General features: G+C 38.2%; 1 protein-coding gene across 1 annotated transcript; it reads right to left on the reverse strand.

Moving 5' to 3' along the window:
- Positions 1-1,075: 1,075 nt before the first annotated feature.
- LOC113719493 (histone acetyltransferase HAC1-like) lies at positions 1,076-19,598 on the reverse strand. Its single transcript, XM_027244702.2, has 17 exons — positions 19,231-19,598; positions 17,860-18,189; positions 16,477-16,588; positions 15,912-16,212; positions 15,306-15,824; positions 13,215-15,055; positions 8,669-8,965; positions 8,290-8,568; positions 7,348-7,476; positions 6,501-6,701; positions 6,262-6,404; positions 5,843-6,155; positions 5,282-5,421; positions 3,830-3,908; positions 3,330-3,722; positions 1,806-2,023; positions 1,076-1,693 (listed from the first exon to the last, which is right to left on the reverse strand). Exons 2-17 carry the CDS (start codon positions 18,048-18,050, stop codon positions 1,579-1,581), a joined length of 5,271 nt encoding a protein of 1,756 aa, XP_027100503.1. The 5' UTR covers positions 18,051-18,189; positions 19,231-19,598; the 3' UTR covers positions 1,076-1,578.
- Between the last annotated feature and the right edge of the window lie 514 nt (positions 19,599-20,112).

Genomic DNA, 20,112 nt, shown 5'->3' on the forward strand with positions numbered 1-20,112 from the left:
TAAACCATGGCTCACGATCGCAGCTTGGACTGTTTCACATCGATCTCGATATATTAATCGCTCTTTAATTTTAAAATATTTAATATTTTAAAAATTGTGAATAATATAAAAATATACTAAACAAAAATAATAAAAAATTAGCAAAAAAAATCTGTAAAATGTACTTTTTTTTTTGTTGAATTCGAATTAATTCGAGACGCCTGCTTGCGAGTCGACCATTTCTATCCTTATTGAAAATTTCTCGACCGAATTATTTGCCATCCATGTATTTCAAAATCATTTCGCCCCGGTATTGAAACAGAGAATTCCGTTCCGATGACGTCTCGACTGAATCCGAAACTCACCGATTCTTTGAACCATGGTATGAACAGATGCGAATCCCACCAGTACTGTTCACTTGTTTAAATGATTAATAGTCAGATACAAAACCTTTCTTAGTCGAACCATATTAAAAGCAGGGATTTGATTATCAGAAACTAATTTCTACAGCTTTAACAAGGAAAAACATCTGTTAAAGAAGTTATATGTAACTCAATCAATCAAGAGGAATTCAGGCAATTCAGAGCAAAATCCAGAAGCAAATTCGCATTCTTCTTTTTGTCTTCACAATCGAAACATCTGAAGAGCAATGCTTACAGCCCACCCACCTACCCGTGACGGTCCTTGGGCCAATAAAACTAATTTCAACATGTACCATAGCCACATTCGGCTGGATAAGCTAAGCTAGTAAACAAAATTTAACTACAAGGAGTATCCATGAGCCTTTGATGCATCATATCTTACATGGTAGACGGCCTAAACAGCGAACATATTTTATGTTCCTAACGTGGTCACACCTGCGCATGCACGTTCGGTCATTTACTCTGCAGCTCTAAAGAAAAAATAAATTGCCTATAAAGAATTTACTTTACCTCCAATTCCAAAGGGTTGTAAACAGGAGCCACAGGCAACAGCTGTAGGCTTTAGCTTCTTCCAACCTTTACATTAAAGAAACACAAAAAGAAAGAAGAAACAAAGCCCATCTACAGACATTTAAAGATCAAAGTTCACCCAGAAAATAGGGTTAGGGAAGAGATGAAACAAAAGAGTGGAGAAAAAGATACTCCAATCTCCCAACACAATTTTCCTTCGGCGGGTAAACATTCTACAAACATGAGATCAGTAGATTCACTAGAGCTATGGTACACAGGCCAACACAGGATGGCAACCATAAAATACATGAGAACCAAAAATAAAAGAATCACTCGTAGCCCCAAAGCTTGGGTATTGAGACAAACTTTCTCCCTGTAAAAAGGCAGCTGAGTGAAGTGCAGCAAGCAGCTCTGACATATGAACTTTACCATGGAGCTACTTCAGAGAGGTATGTATGAAAGAATTATAGCCCAGGAATATACCCAGTCAACCTCCTATCAGTTTTTTTGCCTTGGAGCTTTATCCAGTTAATTTATCAACAAGTGCAGTTTTTAATCGTCGGCACCCGGTTACAGCCCACAGAATAAGCTCTTTAAGATGTGTAATTAATCTACCTTACTCTTAGAAGCATTTCTTCAAAGTATCCATCCATTATGTACAACTTGCTCATCCAGCATTACCAGCAACCTCCGCAGCACGCTGTCTCATCATTTCCATCACAGCAGCTCTGCGTCGGGAATCAGACTGCTGTTGTAGCCTTCTCAAGTGTTCCTTCAAATCTCTGCATCATTACCCAGGCATGTGTAAACATACAGCTAAACCACAGAGAGATTTTTCTCTTAATGGCAACCAGCATGAAATCCTTAACGATGGGGGAACATTTGAAAACAAACCTGCAACGTGGAACATGGCATTCAGATTCTTTGCACGCTCGGGCATGCAGTTGAAGGAGATACCACATTCTCTTACAGAGAAGACAGCCTCCAGAGGCACGTGTTTTGCACTGTATTCCATGGCGGAAAAGACCCTTAACCTTGCGGCAATTCGGGTATTGACATTGTGGAGAACGGCATTGAGAAGCATGCACCAGAAGGTCAAGCATTTTACGAAGCTGCAAAAACCAGTAGCCCAATCATATTAGACTCACCAAACAGCTTAAGATGATAATATTTTTCGTAATCAAGCAACCACCACCTATATACTACAAGCTCTTCTGGAACCAAGCATCCTTATTGTAGCATAATAAATTAATAAAAAAATTTGGACAAATAATTTACAAAGCACACAGGCAATTGTAGTGATCAATGACTATATTCACCATTTTATTCATTCAGGCAACTCCCAGTAGGGCTGTAAACGAACTGAGTCCTTAATGAACAGTTCAGACTCAACTCAAATTCGAAAAAGCATTAGAATTGATTAAAGTATCAATTCGAATTCAACCTTGCATATATTCAGCTCGTTAAGGTTTGATTAGGCTCGAATACTTTCGTACATTTAATATTTGTTTATTAATATTTCCTATAAGATTATACATTTACTATTTTACTATATAGATATTATATATGTATGATTGATAAAATTAAAAATTTCAAAATTAAATAAAGTTTCGAGCTCTCCAATCAAACTCGAGCCTATCGATATTAAATCGAATCGAACTCAAGCTTGACTTTCAAGCTCGTAGAGAGTTTGAGAATCGAACTTCGATTCGATTCGTTTACACCGTTAAATGCCAGTCCATCTAAACAAAAAGGTAAAAATAATGAAGGTGAGGAGCCAAGGATGCCTTTTGCATGACAGGTCTTCAAGTTGATGCACAACATGGTCTTGAATCACTTGATTGTTTAGTCAATAAAAAATACCTTTTTCAGTGCATCTGTGAAATTGATGCACAGGTTTAGACAACACCTAGTTCCCTAAATAGGAAGAAAAGGAAATAACATGAACAGCAGCCCTCAGGCCTTATAGGTTCCTCATTTATTAACACAGCAGAATATATGGCATGTCACAAAATGCAGGACATGCACAGCAGACAAACAAAGCATGTAAAATATACAGTACAGTCACAGCACAGACAAACAAAGCAAAAGTATTAATACAAACAACAAATGCACAGCAGTGACTCGTAACTTTTCTGAAATGGATATTTAACATTGTTGAATCACTTAGCATTGATTAACAAAATTCCTCTTCACTGATTTGTCAAAATCCAAGCTTTATGCTTGCTAGGCTGTCAGGTGTGACATATTTCAATGCCCACCATACACCAGAAGATAAAAAACTCAAGACTCAAAGTAACCAAAAAGAAGTCAATTTTCAAAGAACTATAAACATCCCTCAACCGAGGCTGAAAAAAGAATTAAAAAAATGTAAATATAAAGAACTGAAAATCTTGAATTAGGAAAAGGAACAAATACCTGTAAGACCCGCATTTGTCTTGCTTCTTTGTTTTGTGCATCACGTTCAGCCATGGAGGGATGATTGGTCAACTTATGAGGATGATCAATCCCACCATCTTTTTGGTAACATGAATTGCATATATCATATTCTGGGCAAGTTTCGCAGCGCCAGCCTTGACCAGCTTCAATATCCAGAAAGCATATATTGCATGTCGTCACGAATGCTGGGGCAGTAGGATTGTGAAGATGGTAAAGAACCATCATGGATGAATGTTTAGCACGGCGGAGGGTATCATACTGATAATGATTTCCTTGACAGAGACTCAGAAATGCCTGCCTGGTGTCAAAGAACTCACTCTCAAGGATTTCATCTTTATCTTTGGTATCTACTGGTACATCATTGATTTCAACCTGAAAATTTTATCAATCTCTTCCATGTTAGGACTGCTAAAGGAAAAATGAAATAATAGTATGGCAAAGGATGCCTTTATTATGTAGCGCCTCATTGAAGAACTTACTCGATAAAGAGCATGCTTGTCTTTCTGGTTGATAGGATGTCTCTCTCTGTCTTCAAGTTTTTGCTCAGCTTCATAACACCTGTATTATCAAAGCTATGTTCAGTATAAACCAGTGCATAGACTAATTAAGACAAAAGATCACAATATACCTGCCATCAATTAGACATTGGTAAAATGACTCGTAACCCAAAAATAGCACTTTTATACAGGCTGATTCAGATTAATCTCCAAAGTAAAAATTTACCATGAAAGTTTAACTATAATCACAAACAGATATGTAGTTTTTCAATTTGATAGGATTTTTTGTCTCTCTCCTTCAACCATACCCCTAACTAATCGCAGAATTTGTTGCCCAGGGGAAAAAAGAAAGCTTTAATTACAACCACGACTCAATTTATGGTCAAGCCATACTCGATGCTTCTCTTCAGTGTACAGGAGTTCCAATCACCTTCCATCTCTGTATCCTCCTTTTCTAGCCGGTCCTTTTGTACTCACCCACAAGGAAAATGCTTAGAAAGTATCAGGATTCTCTACCAAAACAAATGAAAATGTAGGGCAGCTTATGGAACTTGGCTCCGTATGCTGCCTACAGAATTCCAGGCGCATTTGGTATTCCAGTGTTGAACTAGTGCTGAAAGGCCTGGTAAAAGTTGTTGATTATTTGTGCATGAAAATAAAAAATTTGATGATCAAACCAAGGAAAAAGCACTTCTCTCAGACTGTTTTCTCCTTTCACTAACCTCCCAAAGAAGACTCTGCTTGGCCCCCAGAAAAGTTTAAAATGCCTCACATAATTCTGTAACTCAACGAAAAGACTCGAAACAAGAAACTGGTAATTACAAACATCAAGGATCACACTTTTTTTTATCAAGGAAAGAGACTTGAAATTCAAAAGCAATTTTTTGTAATTAATTTGTTTAGGATTGCCAATCAGAAGCAATAGCAAATCAGTAGGCACAAGATCTTGTAATTAATTTGTTTAGGATTGCCAATCAGAAGTTGGCATCTACAGAAATCGAGCAGGATATGCAGCATCCTATTGCCATCGGGTGGACAAAGGTAAAATATTATTGCAGTAAGGCATACTTACAATTTGAAAAGAAAGAATCCCATAAGTTTCCATGAACAAGTTTTACTTGTGATGCAGCTTTAGAACCATGCATAAAATTCCGAAGTTCAAGCCCCAATGACCTCTATGGAAGGGCAACTCGATTGATGCAGTTCCATTGAGAATTAAGAAAAACAAAAATCTTTGGTTGAACAGGAAAAAAATGTTTTTGTATGAAGTTCGTTTATTCCTCTCTAATGCATTCCTTTCCTCTTGGAACAAATTCTCCTCTCTTATTCAAATTGCTCAACTAATTCTCAACTCTCTTGATTTGTCTTTCTGTTTAATTGAGAGAAAAAATGGCAGCTATTAAGAAACTTCAAAAAGGAAAGTGAAATAGATACCTGTCACAGAGCTGAAAATTTTTGCACTGATTGCAAACCCATTGGTTTCCAGATACCATTAGAATGCAGCAGTGAGTGCAAGCGTGTTGCAAGTGAACCATGATAAAATCCTCCTTCATTGGACATATAGTTTCTCCAAGCTACAATGAAAAGCAAAGCCCCCAAGAACCAAAAAGATCAGCACAAAATTAAGTTGTAAAACAGTATTCAAGGAGAAAATCAGGTCATTGAACATAATTAGGCATGAAAAGCATTTAGGCTGGTGAGAAGTTCCAAAACAATAAACTAATAATTGCATCTCTCCTACCCATTGTGTTGCCATTAGAGAATCTGTTCAACTGGCAGTCCGGCAATTCAATTAGAAAAGTAAAGGAAAAGAAAATAGCAAAAAGCTTTATGGTGGGAAACCATTGAATCTTTGCATCTAATTCAAACAAAACATAAGACGTTCGAAAAACTTAATTAGTGCTGACAAAAAGAACAAGATTCAGAGCAAGAGATTGGTATTGTTGTGGTAGGAAGATAAACAAAAACCAAAAAGGTTCAGATGCAGTAAATTACTTTATGCATTAGTAGCAGATCCTTTGACGCATTGCCAGAAAGATCAGTCTGACCGGATGCTTTTAGAGCTCTCTTTGTTATGGTCTTTTTTATAGTTCCCTTCTTATGCTGTTTTCTGCCATCCTCCTCTTGTTGCAATTGGTATATCATATCTTCTGCAGCCCCAGGCCAATAATCTCCATCAAAATACGGTAGCCGAGCAGCCGTTACCTTAGCTTTACATTCACCCGTATTTACAAAGAAATGGTCATACAAATTAGTAAGATCTACAACAATATTTTCCTTTGAAGCTTTTCTTAACATTGATAAGTACCTGAAACAAGAAAGCAAAACCATATCAAACATCTATTTTGTGGAGAACTAAAATATTTTAGGTGCTAGATACGAAAGTATTGTAAACCATTAGTCTTTTAGCTCACCATTCCCTAAGTTTATCAGATTTTGGCGTCTTCTGGATTTCTGGATGGCAATATAAGATATAATCTTCACCCTTTAGTGGAGGACAAGCCCATATATAACAACTTGTAAAGCCCCGCTTTTTGCAATATTCCAGGTATCCGATCTGGGGCAAATGTCATTATGTAAAAGTTGTTAGTCTGGTGATTAACCCCAAAAAAAAAAAGCAGAATAAAACATTGGAGAAAATGAAAAAGTTTACCAAAATTTCATGGTACACATATGTACGGAGAGCTTCTCCAGTCACAGTTTTCACCTCTGGTCTGAAATATTTAACCGAATCCAGATATGAAAGATAAACACGCCGATGATTTGGTTGCTGGCATTCTGATCCGAATTCTTGAACATACATGCCAAATAAGCATACTTCTACCCCTTCAATCTTTTGGAACAAGAGTAATACCTGGAAGCACAGCTTTTAGTGTTGAGTTCCAAAAGTAAGAGGCAATACAAGATGGAAATCTGATGAAAATCTAGGGCTACAAGACAATTAGCATTTGCAAAGAGAATCTGATATTTGGATCACAACAAAAACAAATTTATTTAGCAATCCAGCAAAACATTTATTTCAAGTGCAGGCACACCCTGAAAATTTGAGGAATAACAACTGAGCTACTCCTAGTGATATTGACCTATTCCCAATACCTCTCCAACTTGTTGAGTCTCTGCTCATAAATCATAATTCTTGATTACTGACAACATTATTCTGTGTCTAGACACCCCTTAGCACCAAAAAGAGGCAAGACAAGAAATTGGGATCCACACTGTCAGAAGAGGTGCATGTGCGAATCTCCAACCCAAAAAACAACCAAATTGATCCACACATTTGGGATTTTGAACACACATAAGAGCTCTAAGATCTCTTGATAAAAAAGAAAAAGAAAGAGACATTTCCCTAGGCCAGGCACAAAAGATAACTGCGATTTATACCAACAGTTAACTTGTATTGCACAGAAATTTTGAAATTTAGAATCCAAGGATATAACTTTTAAAAATTAAACCTCAAACCACCTTCACAACATAACCTTCACATAACTTGGACCGCATACCTTGGACTTGTATGGAAATTCCAATGGATAGTTTTCCTCTTGGAAAATCTCAAGAAACCGTGGCTTTACATCCAACTTTTTGTCCACAGATGAAACTACTCTTACAACGAGTCCTTCTGCTCCAGGAACCTAGTGAAATAGATGCATAAAGATATTAGTAGTAATATATCAAAGATAAGAAGAAGAAAATATTCAGTTTGTTTAAACAATCGTAGAAGAATTAGTACTACAACAAAATCCTTTTTGTAAATACGATTCCCACATGGAATAAATATGATATAGAAACTTCACTAATAGCACCATGTGGAGGAACAGAAGATAACACTTCGCATTCAGACAGGAAAGATCTGAGAAGAGAAGCAGCAAGCCACTAATGCAAAAACCCCTACTCAGCTGAATAATATCAGCACATTATGGCTTCTTTTAAACTAAAAGCTATTTTCAGATGTTGCCAGTAGCTTTTTTCATTTGTTATATTAAGCCTTTCCAGGCAGTGTCACAGAAAGTCAATACAAAATCCATGCTTTTAATATTGTAAACAGCATTTTTATCAACCACTCTTCTTTCAATAGCTCTACAAAAGCTGAAACAGACAAGACAAGGCCCCTCGACAGCTGTCACTAATATCTAAACTTGCAAACAGGTTATAATGAGTATGCTTAATAATCCAGAGCCAGTAAATCCTATTCCTCTAATAGCATATGAACTTGAAACATTGTCAGCTGGTTAATGGCCACTCCCAAAGATAAGACTCAGAAGAAGAGAATACAACATTCAAAAGACAGGTTACATCTCATCAAGATTCCAAGAAATGAATAGAATTGCATAGATGGGCTATAGGCTATAACAAAACATTTAAGCACTTATAATTAGATTCAAAATAACTCTAAAAACATCCATCAACATTTGAGAAAAAAAATCAAGATGTGTCTAAAGTACCACCTCATCAATATTCTTTCCTTGAACACTTGCTCTCTCTTGTCTTTCGTGTTTCAGTCGCTTTGCTAACCGCATCTCAATGTGATCACTCAAAATGGTTCTTGGTAGATCTTTTGCTCCAAGGACAGCACTTTGTGGTAATGGCTTGCGCTCCCCTCTTTCAACTTCTTCTACATAGCAATTTGGGCAAGTATACTCGGCTTGTCCACCGTCATTTCTTCTACCATTAAACAATGCACAAATTTGGTGTTGCCAAGCTTCACATTTGTCACATTGAACCCACTATGAAAAAAGTGAAATAACATCCAACATCACTGAACCATCTGATGAACAAAAAAATTAGAAAAACGCAAAAATGCAGAAAAAGCTAAATGTTATGTACCCATTCTTCAGTCTCCTCATCATTTTTCTTCTTCTCAAGCCTTGCTTTGGGGATTGCTGTTCCATCGGCTATGATGGTGTCTCCACGAGCCTCATTGTAGCAAGGAATACAGAAGTAATGCCGAGTATCACCAGTTCCAATTGTGTAGTACATTGCATTTCTTTTAATGCGAGCACCACATGGGGTGCAATATATCGGTGGTGGTTCAAAAGTGAGCTTCTCAACTGCACATAACTGACAAGAATTTTCACTCATTGATTGTTCCATCGCTTGATTTTTTTCTGCTTTTGCTTTACTCTGCACAAGAAAAAGTAAATACAGATCAAAAAGGATGGATTCATAATATCTACAAGTTTCTATTCCCAGAAAAATCCTAGAAAGCACGATGTTCTCGTTCACAACCAAATGGCAACCAAACTTGTATTCCTGTACACTAGTCATACGAATGCTACAAGGTTTGACCTAAATACAAGATTATATGTTAATTTCAATGCATCATAAGTATAAGATAAGTTATGCAGCCCAGCCTTCACACCACATGTACATTTGCAAAAAGGATATGATGTTCCCCAAACAGGTGATAATAACTTCATTTTGGTTTAATTTATCACAGCACAGAACTTGTAGTTATTCGTGACATCCTTTGACTCAATTGAGTAGTCGTAAATTCATAACCTGGTAGAAGCTCAAACAGGCTTATGGAATATCACATTATTCCACTAAAACTTGAACTTTGAAAAGAATTGTTCCTCAGTAACAGGAGTCGACAAGGTTCAATCATTTCACATTCTATTCACCCGGTATTTCCCCAATCCCAAGCTTGTTTTTCTTTTCAATTTCCTTTCCAGGTCCCCCAATACATCCATACTAACATTTTCATTGTAGAAAAACATTTCAGAATAAAAGCTTAAAATCACAGAAAACCGACATGAATTTATTCAATTCAGCCAATTGCAGAATGACACGGATTCCTTTCAATACCAAGTTGACTATTCCCAGCCCAAAGTACCAATGGTTATGACTCACACGTAGCAGAAAACTGATAAGACACTGAAATTTAGAAAGCCTCAGTTGCCATAACAGATATTCAGAACAACAATCTAATTGGTTATAACTCTGATCATGATTGAAAAACCAAGAGAAACAACTGTGTGCAAAAGAATCTATTGATTTCTAGTGATCTGAACACCAAAGCGCACACTAATAATCCCATATTGTGGCATATCCCGAACCTCTCAAAATACAGAAGCAAAGAGATGAAATTAACATTATCTGAATCACGCAATAAAATTTGCCTATGTCAAAGTTTTTATTGCCTATGTCAAAGTCAAATTATATAAATAATACATTTAACTGGTTTCAGGTCTTGAAACTAGAGATGTCCATCTACAGGAAAGCTACTTTAACATCGCCTATTCAATGAATACTTGAGTAAACTCATAATATATTAAACTCACAACATAATGAACTAACGTTTGTGACATCATTTTTAGACCATAAAGCAACCACAAACAAGATCAGCATTGAAACAGAACGCAAAGACAAGTACAATAACATTCATGAAAATCCTGAAATTGATAAAATCTGTAGATTTGCTACTGTTTCTATTATAATTTGATGTATTTTAACTTTATTGTAAATGTACTTGCAGTAGACCTATATCCTGTCAGGGCTTAAAAGTGTGTGGGAGAAAATTTCAGCGGTTGACTACAGGTTTGTACAGCTAAGACTTTCAGTCATTTTAGGTCTCCAACATAGCATCAGAATGTACAAAATTTCCCTAGGAGACATACCGTTAATTATGAAAAGTAAAAATTGGAGCTGCCAGTTAGAGTAGTCAAATTCACCTCAACTTCCTATCCTCACTCTCAAATGATAAATTTTCTTAGCAATTAAGTTGGCCCTATCTTCAAGAATTCATAGCTTTTAAGTCTTGATCCCTAATAAATAGCTCAGGGATATTGAAAGATATCAAGTAGTTTTGTTGAGTTTAAGATGGTGCATCGTGCTGTAATTGAAAAATCTAGAATTTCTACTCCCTTCTTTCTTTCTTCAGCTCCTAAAATTCATTTTTTGTCCTCAGTCTTCTTCCATTCTCTGATTTCAACAGTTCTACCGTTAAGATTTCAGAAATCACAGAGATCCTCTATTGTTCTTGGTGCTAGATCAAAATATATTGACAACCCACCATGAAGTTATTCCAGGGTATGTAACATTAACCACACACAAGCTAATTAGCTCCAGCTCCCACTCCAGAATATCAACCACACACAAGCCACTTAGCTCCAGCTACAATTCCAGAATAAAACTAATTCCACAAGAAGTAAGAACCACCTTTACATATTTAATAGACCAGATTCCTCTAAAAAAAAGTAGTTTCGTGAAGTCAGTGCAGTAACTGGCTACAAAAAGTTATTGAATTTCTTTTCTCCCCACCAGAGAACTTGGGTGCACCACATTGGCCCAACAATTTTTTTCTCGCTGCATGCACCAGTTACCTAAACCTTTTCCACACCCAAGACCTAACCATACGACAAGAAGGGTTTGGTGTAACAAAATATGTAATTTCAGATATTCAAAAGTAGCTCCCTATTTAAGGTAATATTATCTGTTAGTGCATATTTCTGAATGTCATCCTGGAATTTAGACTCTACACTGTAGTCATTTAAAAGGTTCAAGTTTGCTTCTGAAAAACAATACAGAGATTAAGTCAAGTCAGAAACAAAATTCTAGCCAGTAACATTTTGATGTAAAAGTTCAAATATATGTGAATCCACCAAAAAGTTCTGCATTTTTCACCAGAACATTCATCTTTGTCTGGTATTATCCAGCAAAACACACTAGAAAAATTGATCATAACTTAGAAGCCATTTGGTTGAATTCCACAATCACTATCGCTATCATAGGGTGGTCAATGATAATGGGTTTTGATGAAAACCCATAGTGGGTTTGTTTGGATTGGCTTGATTTCAAATAAAAAAATTTACTTCACAAATTTCAACCACCTTTTTATCTCACATTTATCACATCACAAAAAGTGCTACATTAATTATCTCAAATAAATCATGCAAATAAACTCTTATCCAAACAAACTCAGTGTGTTTGTTAATGTGGAATGGGTTTTACAATATATTATTTTTCTTTTACATTATTTCTTTTTTTATTTTTTTCCCTTTGTTGAATACAGCAGAAATGGTAGCATTTTGTTTTCTTATTTTTAAGGAGAATAAGGGGGCTATTGAAGGAGAATAAGATGGGTAATTAAGATGATTCCCTAGTGAGAGATGGTTAATCAAAAAACACATAAAAGAGGCCTATCATTCCCATTGATCTATTCCCATTGGCCCCAAGCAAACATTACGTATGGGTATGATTGAATTTGAAACCCATAGTAGGGGTTGAAACCCATTTACCAAACACCCCCTTAATATATTACCAACTTGTCTACAATATTCGATAATCAATCTCAGCCATCATATCCTCAACAAGCAGATCTAACATGCAGCCCCTCCTTTACCTTAAAATTCAAGCATTACATGGCAACAAGACAGGATTTACCAGATTCAATACCATGTTAAGTAAAAAGCCTCAAAAGACAGGTACACTGAGATGACACGATGATGTTTTTACTGACTTCAATATAACCCTGGATGCGGCTATAATTGAGAAACCATGTTTATCTAAACAAGAGGTAAATCATTTTTTGCACAATGTAATGATGCAAGTTCTCCAAGTGACTTTGGAAAGAGAAACCAACTGTAAGGAAGTACGTTTGCTTAGGATAAGGCCAATACATTTCATATTTCCCTCTTCACAGAGAAAAAGCAGAATGACAGGTACCAAAGTGGAACAAATTACAAGGAAACAAAAATGCATAGCTTCTGGTAACCCACTCAAGTATCTCCTGTTTCACTCGAGAAAGATTCATTGAATAATCGAAAAAGTCTTTCCATTTTACAGTTTTATACTGAGCCAGGCAGCATTTATGAATAGTGAGTCCTGAAAAGGCTAAGAATATTACAAGAATCTGGTAGGTTCTTCAATTATTTCATTTCAACATTTCAGAAGCCGAAGGAGCTAGTGCTGCAGCTCCATTAAATGTTTATACGACAACAAACTATTTAGGTCAAAGTATTGCAAAGGTAAAATTGCAGTTTTAATTAAACAAGTTCTATAGTGAGAAGCATCTCCTATTCTCCTCTTGGAAACAGGTAAGTGTTATAAGTCATATAAGTATGTGGGCAAGTTAACCATGGTTGCAGGGAGGATGTTTTGATGCTCTCAAGACTCTTCAAACAACCTAACTATCTACGATCAAAGACATCAAGTATCAAATCAAAATAAAAGCATAGATGGTGAAGAGAATGCAGTATAGTGCTAATCAATGTTACGTCCATGCCCAATCCTCTTATTCAATTGCTTCCATTCAACTGCAAACTGAGATGCCAAAGAACAGCTTGTATATATGGGAGTTAACTAAACTATGCTGGATAACTGCTAAAATCGCAATCCATAAATGAAATAAAAACATGGTTTGTGGCATTACCTGGCCAACCCACTGCCTGAGACCTATTATATGCTGCCGAACTTGCTCAGGTGTGAACAATTCAGTCAGTGATACTCCCTTAATTTTTGGCTTCCCAGACTTTGAAGCACCAGCATTATCGGCAGGTAATGAGTTGGATTCCTCTTTAGCTGGATCCACTTCTTTTTCAATCTTAACACTGGCCTGTTTTGGCAAAACAGCAGGGTTATTTGACATAACGGGATCAGCATCAGTCCTTTGCATACATGAATCATTTGAATTGTCCTTTTTCACAACAATATTCTTTGGACTTCCCTGACCAATGTTCATAGAGACTTCCATCTTAACCTCTGCAACCTCAGATTTCATGGGCATACTCGGATTGACAATTTGTTCAGTTTGCTGTGTGGTATGAAACACTTGAGATTCGCTAACAGTGGGAGCTTGTACTACTGGATTTTGGATTTCATGAACAGATTGGGAGGGCAGCTCAATCTTCATGCGCTTAATAGATGGTTGTAAATCTTCAGGGGTCTCAACTATTGTCTTCAAATTTGACCTAACTGTATTTTCACCAGTCTCATATGGCTTACGGGATCCATTGACTGATCTCACAAAACCAGAACCAAAATGGGGCCGACTAAATGCCTTTAACTGGGCCTGCACAAAATTTTTTACGGGAACGCAAACAGGGCAACTAGCATCCTTGCACCGCTTATGATGACTAATTAGAATCTTTGTTGCACAGCAACGAGGAAACGAGCATTGTAATGATTCACACTTTTCCATATGCCTCAATAACTCTTGAACTGTAAAGCAATGGGGATCTGGACATTTCCCTTCTGGGGCGGGACAACGACGAGCATGTCGCAAAAACAGAAGCCATCTCTGCTGATTCCTGAACTGCCTGTCACGACTAAGATTACCGGATCTGCAGGCAGCTCCACCTACATTTGAAGGCTTATCCAATCTAGAAGCAGCAGAAGATTGACCAACAACAGAACCATCTGAGGATAAATTATTTTGCTGGGCTCCATCTTGCCCTGCAATTCTCTGGTGAAATTCCTCTTGAACATTTTGTTCATGTGGGAAGCACCCTGGGACCTGTGAACGATCCTGAGACTCGGGATACCACTGGCCCTGTGCCACAGCATCTGATTGAACCCCACTAGGGAGGCAGCCAAAATCACTTTGCGAGTCAGTAACAAACTGGTTCTGATGCATTAATTGTTGCATTTGCTCTGAAGTCTGAGATAGCGATGGACAAATGTCTTGTGGGCCAGATGGAAAAGAAATTAATTGTGCACCTCCTCTAGAATGCTCCTCCAAAGAATTCTGCCCAAACTGATTTGGCAATTCAGAGAACTGGTAGTGTTCAGGGACTTGAGAATGTAGAGCCCCTTCACTACGCTCTATCCCTGGTTCAGTCTTAACTGAGGCAGGTAACTCTGATGAGAGCTGAGACCGGCCAAAAGCATCATTCTTTGGTAAAAGCTGGTGCTGCTGACTTTGCGGCTTTTGCTGGAGTTGATGCTGAACCAGTTGTGCTTGCTGAAATTGATGAGACTGCTGCTGAAATTGTTGGTGTGGATGGGATCGCCCAAGATTCTCTGTCAGTGAATTTTGGTTTTGAAAATTCTTTTCCATGGAATCAATGGACTGAGGTTTAATGCTTGCCACCTGTTGAGAAGTGTGCGAGTGATGTGACTGATTTGACAACAATGGAGAGCTCGTTTGAGGCATAGACTGCAAGGTAACTGCATTCAAGTTCTGATTGTTCATCATCGAACCAACAGAAGTTACAGGGACGTATAAATTTCCAGATCCTGAAGAATCCCCAGTGCTAACCCCATATCCATCCCCTGCCAAATGGATTAGTTTCAGTGAGAAGCAAGTTGATAGTCAATGCCATCTGATTAGAGCTTGGGAACTCTTTATAGCTTTGCTAAATTTGTGTAGCACATTATAGAAAACACACGCAACGTATGCACACACACATATATAACTCCCTTCACAAAAATCCATGCAGATGAAATAGTGAAATTTTTATTTAGGTAGAACCTACTCCAGTGCCAGTGCTAACAACACCACACACACAGACACAAAGACTACCTTGCACCAATGTTCGTTGATTTGGATCAAAAGATGGTTGCAAAGGCTTGGGTGAGTTTCCGTACATAGTGCCAGTCATATAGCCCTCTGAAGCCCCAGGACCACTTACTACATGCAGATTGCTTGTCATCATTCCTAATCCTCCGTTTAAGACTCCATTTGATAGTCCATAGGACTTCTGCTGCATGCCAGACCTAATCCCGCCACCCATGTGGCTGCCAAGGCTGTGCAAAATTCGGCTGTTTTGACCACCAACAAGCTGCTTTTGCTGCAGCGGTTGGGATATTGCCGTAGAATCAACACTTGAAAATGCACCAACATTACTTGATGACTCCATATTCATGTATGCTTGACTACTACTGGTATTATTAATAAGCTCACTGCCTGGATTATTAAATCCAGGAGTAGGGATCATTTGGCTTGCCATTCTTTGTGCTCCCATAGATGACACCAAATTGCTTCCACCAGAACTGATGGCAAAATTGGAAGGTGGCTGCTGATATCCATTTGAAGATGGTCCTGCAAAAATGAATCTGATTAAACTTTGCGGTTGAAAAGATAAGCTGATAGCATAACCATTTAAAAGAACATAAGCCTTCTCAGTACCATCAGCTGAACTGAATGAACCAGCATGTGCTGCAGTCACGGAGGGCCCATGGGAAGGCAAGAAATTTCCAGAATTTATATTGGAGGAAGCAATATTATTAGAAGTATTTCCATTATCAACAGCTGATGTCGCCATCAGGTTCGAATTCCCACTTTGAGCCATGCCAGGAGTTGGTATCATTGTACCAATAGAAGAGGAAGAATTCACATGTGAGTATTGCTGACTCTGGTTACTCAGAGGCAGGCGTTCAATTAAAACATGCAACCGATTCTCCAAGGTAGCTATGTTCATGTACTCCTCCTAAATTAGAAGACAGCTGCCATGGTTAAAAATACTATAGTATGGCAAAATTTCTGCATAAAAAAATTCTGATTAGAAGAACGATGAATGCTAAACCTCCACATTTATAGCACAGACCAACTTAACTTTTATCAGAATGGTAGGATAATTGAAATATGAAGAAGAAATCAGCAGCACTTAAGTATCTCATAGACAACACGTGAGGAAGATGGATATAACTTGCAATAAAACAGCATGTATAAACTCGGAAAAAAAGTAATACACCTTTGTAGCAGCATTTTTGAACAGAGCCTCTTCTAAACGTTTCACTATATCAACGATCCTTCTTTGTGGCATGTCATGAGCAGGCTGCAAACGCTGCATGAGATAGTGAAATCTGGAAGACAAAAAAAAAAACTTTTATTCAAAGCCTAGTTTTAGAACACTACAGGGATATAAACAATTTATAAGAAGTCAGAATCACAATCCAGCAAAAACTTGACCAAGAAAATATATGATTTGAAAAGCAGAAAGTAGCTACATGCCTGAAAAATTAATCGAGAATAAACAGAAAAAGACTATAGGCCTATATGCATTTCACTATTTTTCAAATACTAGTTTTTCAAATACAACTCTACAGTAACACACCCCAAAAACACTTAATAAAAATACCAAAAAAATCCATAGGAAAAAGTAACATCACCCGCCCCTCCCTCCTCCTCTACTCCCCTCCCCTCCTTACTTCCCCCAACCAGGCACTACATCCACTTTTCCCCTCCCGCCCCCTCTTCCTCTACCCTTTCCCTCCCTCCCATCTGTTTTCCCCCGCCATCCTCACCTCCCTCCTCTGGCCGCTCCCCTACCCCCTCCCCCAACCAGAGCTGGTCACCCTCTTCCTCTACCCTTTCCCTCCCTCCCCTCTGTTTTCCCCCGCCACCTCACCTCCCTCCCTCCTCTGGCCGCTCCCCTACCCCCTCCCCCAACCAGAGCTGGTCCCGACCAGCTCTGGGCGAGGGTAGCCAGGGAAAACAAGGAGGGGAAAGGCCAGCAAGGGAAAACAGGAAAGGGAAACAGTGGAGGAAGAGGGGGCAGGAGGGGGAAAAGGGAGGTGCTTGGGGAGGGTGGGGGAGGCGGGATGGGGAAGGTGAAGTGGTTGGGGAGTCTCGAGGGAGGAGGAAAGAGCTAGCGAGGGACGGGGAGGGTAGCAGGGGAAAAGAGAGGAGAAGAGAGGGGGAGGGATGAAAAGAGATGGCCAGAGGGGGGAAGGGAGGGCGGAGGCAAGAGGGAAGGGAGAGGGAAAGGGGGCTGAGTACAGTGGTGGGGGGTGGTCGGGAAGAGGGTGGTGGTGTGTGTCCAGGGAAGAGGGAGGTGGAGGAGTGGTGTTTGCGACACACCTCAAAAACTCCAAAAATGATCCAACATACATCTACAGTAAAAAAATTTCTCATACAGAGCTACAGCAAAATTTTTTCAAAAACACCTATTCCATATTTTTTTTTTTTAAGAATTAAGCAGAATAGCTGCAAACAAATGCTGGATCTCTGGTGATCTATCGATGTCCATCTATTGATATGACGAACCCCAACACCAATGAGAGAGAGAGGGAGAGATGGAAAATAGCAAAACACCAAGTCAAATGACACACAGCCATACAGACAAAGATCTTACATTCTCTGCTGCATATTTCTGCGTACTCTTATAAACTCGGGCTCCATATTGGGCACATTTGCATGAGCAACAGGATTTTGCATCTGGGCAGTTAAAGGATTTCCATTTTGCTGGGATATTCCAGGCAAAGGACCAGATTGATTTGGTACTTGGCCAGAAATTTGGCCTGACATGTGCGCCTGTAGATTCATCCTTACCTAATAGCAGACTTTTCGGCAACAAATCCTCACAAATCCACCATCCAGGCAATAACTTCATACTAATAGCAATAGTAGCAATAATACATTCATCATTAGCCAATGTACTCCATACTCTGTACAAGCACCTCTCCTGGGGGAAAAAAAAGAGCGTGTAATAAGAAACTCAATTAGTAGACGGTTAAGTCAAGCAATAAATAATACAGTAAAAACAGCGTCCTTGCAAAGAATCAGAAAAGAAGGAAGAGGAACTGCATCCAATGACACCAACTTTAGAGGAACTATTTCTCCTTGAGACTGAAAATCAATTTGAGATGAGCCCGAATACTAACAAATGATAAGAAACCAAAAAAAAAAAATCAACTTTGACCTAAATTATCAAAGGCTTGAATACTCCACACCACAGAGGTGGAATGGCACAATGACCAACTAAGAAAGCATCCTTTCTTTTTTGTCAGAAATTTTAAGAATCAGTAGTTAAATCTAATCCCAAATTAACCTAAAAAGCCACGGTGGTAACTCCTGAGGCCAACTTGGGGACTTATCTACCCAACCCCCAAACCCCCTTACTCAGTCACTCAAAATCTTTACTTTATACTGACATTCACTCTATACACAAAAACCAAAAAAACTACCAACAGAAAACTAACAGGAAAAAAAAATCAACTTTGCACATGAACAAGCAATGAGAGCTTGTTCTATTCCATTCGAATACAATTACCAGCAGCAACAGAATCAATACTATCAAAACTAATGACAACAACAGAATAATCTCAATCCCCAGTTAAGCAAGCAGCAGTGTATGTCAGATGATCCTCATTCCACTTTTCAGCAAGCTAAAGAACGAGCACTTCCCATAAATTTAACGTGAAGCAGCATCATTGAACATGAAAAATCACCTTCAGGAGCAAGTAACACTAGAACCAGCAATCAATTCCAAAAAAGAGATGATCTTTCAATCAAATTCAAAAAAGCAGCAAGAACTACAAACTGAACTCCATTTTTAACAACACATTCATTCCTGGACTTAACTCCCTCCCCGGTTGACCATTTAATAGCACAAAACAGCCCCCCCCCCCTCCCGTACTGGCATGGTGCGCCACAATTGAAGAACAGAAGAAGCACGGTTAGAAGAATAATTAGGAGAAGGTGACGGAAAGGAGGAAGATTTTACCTAAATAATAGTAAATTAATTTTGACTAATTTGGTCAGATTAGGGTTTGAAACCCCCTATTGAGCTGTGGTGATCGATTGCGGGAACGAATCCTCAAATTGGGGCTCAATCGAGGCTGAGGCGACAGAGAATCAAACTTCCCCCAATCTTTGATGGACTCTGGACAACGCCGGGATCTTCGATTTCTTCCCTTTTTGGGTTCGTTCTTTCGTACCTTCGTTCTTCTCCGATGGTGCTCTCTCTCTCTCTGTTTTTAGTGTTTCCTTCTACTACTATAATATTATTAAATTAAAAAATTAAATGTTTTTGTCTTCTTTTTTTTTTTTTTTTTTTTTGCCCTTCCCTTCTCCGTTTTATTAAGTCGCCACGAGGAGTAAATGTTTACGAGTGTAGGATATTTATAGAGCAAATCCTTCAAATGGTTCTTTAACTATTTTGCTAATTCACGTTTGGTCCTCTATCTTAAAAATGGGACCGAATTATCCTCCAATAAAATTTTTTGAGCAAATTGATCCCTATATTATATATGTGACAGAGCGGTTAACAAATAGTTGAACGAAAGTGACGATGAGATTTGAATTCTTTTGATTTTTTCGTGGCAAAGATACCAATTTTGCTGAAAAAAGTTTTGTTGAATGACCATTTTGTTTCATTTTTAAGATGAAGGATCAAAGTTGGATTAGTAAAATAGTTGATGGACTAATTGGGGGATTTGCTCACACTTATCTTTAATTATTTGAATCGATTCATGAGTGAGTAAATATGATAACCCAAAGCAATACTCACTCTAAAGCACTTCTCATGATGAAGAAAATAATTTTGCTTGACTTTAAAAAAAATCTCAAATGAAATGTTAATCATAGCGTCCATTTTGACTTTAAA

Source organism: Coffea arabica, chromosome 11e (genome assembly GCF_036785885.1).
Source record: "Coffea arabica cultivar ET-39 chromosome 11e, Coffea Arabica ET-39 HiFi, whole genome shotgun sequence".
NCBI lineage: Eukaryota > Viridiplantae > Streptophyta > Magnoliopsida > Gentianales > Rubiaceae > Coffea > Coffea arabica.

Excerpts from the sequence above, each read along its gene's own strand:
- LOC113719493 (XM_027244702.2), bottom strand. The coding sequence starts at position 18,050 with ATGAATCTACAGGCGCACATGTCAGGCCAAATTTCTGGCCAAGTACCA. Across the intron at positions 6,702-7,347 it reads AATTTCCATACAAGTCCAAG|GTATTACTCTTGTTCCAAAA; the intron begins GTATGCGGTCCA and ends CTGTGCTTCCAG. Across the intron at positions 6,156-6,261 it reads TCTGATAAACTTAGGGAATG|GTACTTATCAATGTTAAGAA; the intron begins GTGAGCTAAAAG and ends TTCTTGTTTCAG.